This window comes from Cupressus sempervirens, chromosome 10 (genome assembly GCF_028749045.1).
Source record: "Cupressus sempervirens isolate cs-2001-9-10 chromosome 10, ASM2874904v1, whole genome shotgun sequence".
Classification (NCBI taxonomy): Eukaryota; Viridiplantae; Streptophyta; class Pinopsida; order Cupressales; family Cupressaceae; genus Cupressus; species Cupressus sempervirens.
The window spans coordinates 124,947,397-124,952,816 of NC_143127.1; the positions used below are offsets into that span (position 1 = coordinate 124,947,397).

Consider the following 5,420-nt stretch of genomic DNA (forward strand, 5'->3'; position numbering starts at 1 on the left):
TCTTCTGGGGTGAGGAGTTGACCGAGTCAGAGAAAATAATCTACTATGATTTGACAACTAAATTGAAAATTGTATCCTGCCTATGGCAAAAAGTAATAAAAAGTAATAAAGTTTCAACTTCGACTGAAAATCAGAAAAAAAGATTTTAACGGCCATGCATAACCTTATCTCTATGATTTGATTGCCACTTTATACATGTCCATGCAAAGATTCTTCTGACATAAAATTACTGCTGCCAACAATATTTTTAACAAGCTTCTATATTCTTTCAGCTGCAATCTCCATATACATCGCCTCTGCACTCAAGCTTGCCCCGAAGTCCCTCACGCCAATTGTTTCATTTCCCTATTGCTAATACTTTAGAATTTTCACATCTCTGCAAAAACAGAAGATTAATGCTAATACTGTAGAATTTTCCAATCTCTGCAAAAACAAAAGATTAATCCAAACATTAAAATTAATTTGACGGAACTTAAAAAGTTGCGGCGCCAATGGAGGAGGTAAAATTCTTCAGCACCATGAAGGAGGTAATATTTGATAACTTATTTTTGAAAAATTTAATTGGTGACCTGAAAACGTTAGTTCTAGGGACTAATAATTAAACTACCATTTACTCAAAATGTAGAATGTGAACTAACTTTCTTAAATTGTGACCATACTAGATTAATTGAACAAGCCCCAAAAAAGTCTTACAAGAAGCCAAGAGAGTGAGATGAACAATCATTTGTGGTTGGTGAAACATGTGTAGCATGGTGCAATTTATTTATCTCATCAATCTTACACTAGATTAGAAAACACATCACCATGAGATGTGATTTAATGAGCGCTGATGAAGTCAGAAATAGTGTGAATGAGACGGAGAGTTCCTTCATAGTGAGGAAGGATAATATGATGAGCATGGATCCCACTTTCCTCCACCACCAATTTCGCCTCTTTCCCGCAGCTCTTCAGATACTCGTAAAACATCTCTCCTCTCTCTTTAAGCACGTCCTTTCCCGCAACCGCCACCAAAACCGGCGGTAATTTCAAATCCGCCTTCAGGGGCGAAACAGCTGGGTTACAGAATGGGTGGTCTTTGGTGGACCCCACGGGCAGAACCAGACTCCAGATAAAATTACAAGTTTCTGAAAATTTCAAACCCGCTGGTGTTTTCTCAGTCTCCAGCGCTTCCTCACCCCCAAAGAAGGGGTGAATAGTAATCATTCCCTTCACAGCCAGCGGACTCAGGTCCACGTCAGCAACCCGCAGTGCCACGTGGTAAACGATGTTCGCTCCGGCACTTTCTCCGGCGAAAAAACACCGGGTGAAATCCACGGCCGACGGCGAAAGCCACTCCTCCGGCGCCTCTGCGCGCCCCGCTGCCTGCTTTCCGATCCATTCCACGGCATCCGTACAGTCGTCGTAGGCCGCCGGCAGCCGGTGCTCCGGCGCCAGCCTGTAATCCACCGACACGACTATTATACCGGCGGTTTTGCACAAATTGTGGAAAAATGTGTGGTATTCAACCCAGGCTGTGGAACAAGCCAAGAACCCTCCTCCGTGAAAATAGATCAGCAACGGCGGTTTTTCAGCGGCGGTTTCCGGCTTGAATATGCGAGCCCAGACGCCGGTTTCCGGATTTATAACGACGTCCTTTGATGCAACGCCGTCTGTAAATTGTGAAGAAACAGGCGGTGTGGGACGTTGGAAGCGCTCAATAGAGCCATCTGAGTAAAGCTTCAACAACCCTTCTACTTCTCCCACTACTTCCATATTTTTTTCCTCTCTCTCCGCAATAATTTGTGCGTCTGTGAAATGAAATATTATTGTATGGGGAAAATTATATAGGCTTAATATCTGCACATGCTCTACAACTACCACCCAACCGGTCTTTAAGCGTCCATTCATGCTCTTTCCAGGAAAAGATCACTGTATTTAAGCACAGCCAATCGGATCATCGAATCTGCCCGCTTTCATTATCTTACCCTCAGAGATTAAAAGAACTTAGAAGGTATAATATAAAATTGCGGAAAAAACAAACGGTCTCCCAATGCGTGGACGATGTGGTGCAGCATATAATATATTTTACAAAACCGTGGGTGAATCGCTTTCCATTAGGTCCCGTTTGGTTGGGGAAGATGAATTTTTCTCATAACCAGGGTATTTGATAACCAGGTTTTCGAAAATCTGGTTATTTATTTTAGGAAGATAGTTGGACGGTTTGGTTGATACGGAAGATGAATTTTCAAATCCATATTCTGCGTTTGGTTGCCAATTTAGAAATTGGAATTGTAACGGAATATGACTGGGAATATCTTTTTTTTGCGTTTGGTTGTTCATTTTCGAATTGGAATTGGAATTTGATGTAAAATTTTTTAATCTTATTTAATTAGTGAAACACAAGGATTATAATGAGTAAAGTATTAATATTTATGATTTAATTTATTTATAATTAGACTACATTATTATTATTTTTTATTCTTGAATATTCATAGTTTTATTTTATTAGTCAAGAATAAATAAAATGATTATTATTTTTTATTTTAATTCTATTTATTAGCAAAGAAAATTTTTAAAAAATCATACTTGCAATCATTTGTACAAAGTTATTTTGTGTCCCATTGTTGGAAATTGTGATCATATATATTATATATTTTTGAAAAATTATGTAAGACAAATTTATCGTCGAATTGAATTTATTGTCAAGTTCATCCGAACTTCATAATTGTCGAACTCAAACTCAAACTCGAACCCTATGACTTAGCCGCTAAATATTTGTGTGTTTGTGTCCTCCCTCTATCCCTCCCTATGTTTGTGTTCATCCACGTGATTTGGCAGAAGGATTGGACACAATAAATGTTGTTTATGTAGATGAATTATTGCCTACACTATATGAGAATTCTCGCATCTCTTAGGACTAGTTGCCGACAGAGGGAGGGATTGTGAGGCGTGTTGTGGCTCTTGGTCGGTATCTTCAGAATCCATTGGCCATGGTTGCAACATTATATAGTCTTGGCAAAGAAATATTATTATTGAAGCTTCATTCACTGGAACATTTCCTTACTCCAGATGAAAAGTATGAAGCTGTTGAGCAGGTAATGGTTACAACAACCAACTGTAGAGGCTATGAAGCGACTTGTCTTTATAAATGCTATTGGTTTTTTTAAGGGTTAGAGGGAATGGACAAGCAGCGTCCGGAAACCATGTTATGGATCCATTGGATGATACTAGAATTCATCCAAAGTCATATGAACTTGCCAAGAAAATGGCTAAGGACATATATTGTGAAGAAGTTGGACATGATATAGATGATATGGATGAGGAAACACAAGAAATGGTTGTTGAGCATGTCAAAAAATATCCTGATCTGTTAAATACCCTTGATATTGATGAATATGCTAGAAGTGTGGAGCAACGGACATCCAATAAAAAGTAGGAAACCCTTGCTGACATAAAGAGTGAATTGTTACATGGATTTCAGGATTTGAGATCACCATATAAAGAGCCATCCTAGGATGAGGAATTTTATCTATTGACTAGAGAAAATGAAGAGACCCTGTCAGTGGGAAAAATTGTCCAAGCAACAGCATGCAGAGTCCAAAATTATAGTATAATTTGTGATCTGGAATCAGGCATGATAGGAATAATATTGAAAGAGGAGCTTTCTGATGATCTAGATATAGATCCTGTAGAAAAAATTGCAGAAGGCAGCATCCTTACCTGTTGGGTGAAAACTATGACAAAAGTGAAGTACCTAGTTGACTTAACTTGCAAAGAGAGTTCGCTGAAGAATGATAACTATCAAGGTGAATAGGATAAGGATAAGGAGGTTAAGGATCCATATTTTGAGGAAGAGGATTCCATTTCATGAAGTGAACAAGAGAATGAAACCATTAAGTTCCTAGCAAATAAAGAGCCAGGGGAGAGTATTATCCGTCCAAGCTTGAAAGGGCCTACTCACTTGATTCTAACACTAAACATTTTCAATGGAGTTTATGCACACAAGGATATTGTGGAGGGAGGAAAAGACCAAAAGGATTTTGCTAGCTATCTTCGACTTGGAAAATACTTTCAATTGGGGAGGAGACATTTGAAGATCTTGATGAGGTCATAGACAAATATATATTCAAGAGAGGATAAGATATTTCGGTATTTTGTTCTACTGTTTGGTGAGTCATAAAACACACATCAACAGACACCTTTCTATAGATGCAGGAACACATAAGCTCCTCTCTCTCTCGCTCTCTCCCTCCATCCCTCCTCCCCCCTTCCTATCCCGCACTCTCTGCCCCTCTATGTATCTCTCCCTTTTAATAAATTTATTAAGTTAGTTAATTATTCAACAAAATATGCAACTAAAATTTTACGTGAAATATTATATAGGAAAAAATATACCATTTTACATTCATATACCTTAAACATTTGATGATAACTTTAACAAGAAAAATGATGCTTTGTCAATAATTGCTCTTAAAAAATGTGAAATTTTGGCAACATAGATTTTACATGCAATTTTAAAAAAAAAGATCATGAAAATCATAAATCATATAAATCATATTTTAACATCATGAAATTCTGATAATGAATTTCACATAATTACTACAATATGAAAACTTGCTAACTTGATAGAACAATATCCATGATTTGAATGGTGGTGTGAAAACACACCGTTAAATACGAAAACACTGAGAAATCTACGATGTATGCCCTTATGCCCCACATTCGACGGCAACCCTCTCATGCTGCTCAATCTTCCCATTACTGTCTATATTGTTAGATGGTCAATCCTGCATATATGAACTAAACATGCTTGAAAAATTAAAACCTGATTTTTTTTTAATGGAATACACCAAGGAGTGGCATCAGAAATATTGATCGTTTACAAACATAGTGAACAATCATCATATAGCTCATTTTTTATCAGCATGTGTGGTCTTGCAATATCAGCAAATCAAGAACAATAGAAAAATACAAGAGAAAGACACTTTATCAATACCGTTGACAATCTTGTCAAGAAGCACGTACATAGGAAACCAAATTGTGGAAAAAATAAATAAGAAATTTAAAAAAAATCCAAGCAAATTAGGAATATACATATAACATGGGGACATAATCATGATTGTACAATCATCTACCAGAAATTCTCAATACTTTTGATAATCTTGTCAATGAGAACATACATAGGAAATCAAATAGGGACAAAAAGACAAAAAATAAAAACATATGCAAGCAAATTAGGACTATAGATATAACATAGGACAGAATCATGAACTATACAATCATCTAGCAAATCACATTTCTGTATGCTTTCAAGTTCTACAATTGAGCATTCATCATTTTTCACTCCTTGTGTATTCCACGTATGTATGGTTCAAATATAACTCTAATTAACAATGCAATGAACAACTATACCAAACGTTTATGAGATCATAAACTACGTG

The 5,420-nt window shown here is 36.9% G+C and overlaps 1 protein-coding gene across 1 annotated transcript; it reads right to left on the bottom strand.

Moving 5' to 3' along the window:
* Positions 1–723: 723 nt before the first annotated feature.
* Positions 724–2,020, bottom strand: LOC149532919 (putative carboxylesterase 17). Its single transcript, XM_089805825.1, has one exon. It carries the CDS (start codon positions 1,885–1,887, stop codon positions 817–819), a length of 1,071 nt encoding a protein of 356 aa, XP_089661951.1. The 5' UTR covers positions 1,888–2,020; the 3' UTR covers positions 724–816.
* Positions 2,021–5,420: the final 3,400 nt, after the last annotated feature.

What these genes read in the sequence shown, in the direction of transcription:
- LOC149532919 (XM_089805825.1), bottom strand. Translation starts at nt 1,887, where the DNA reads ATGAATGGACGCTTAAAGACCGGTTGGGTGGTAGTTGTAGAGCATGTG.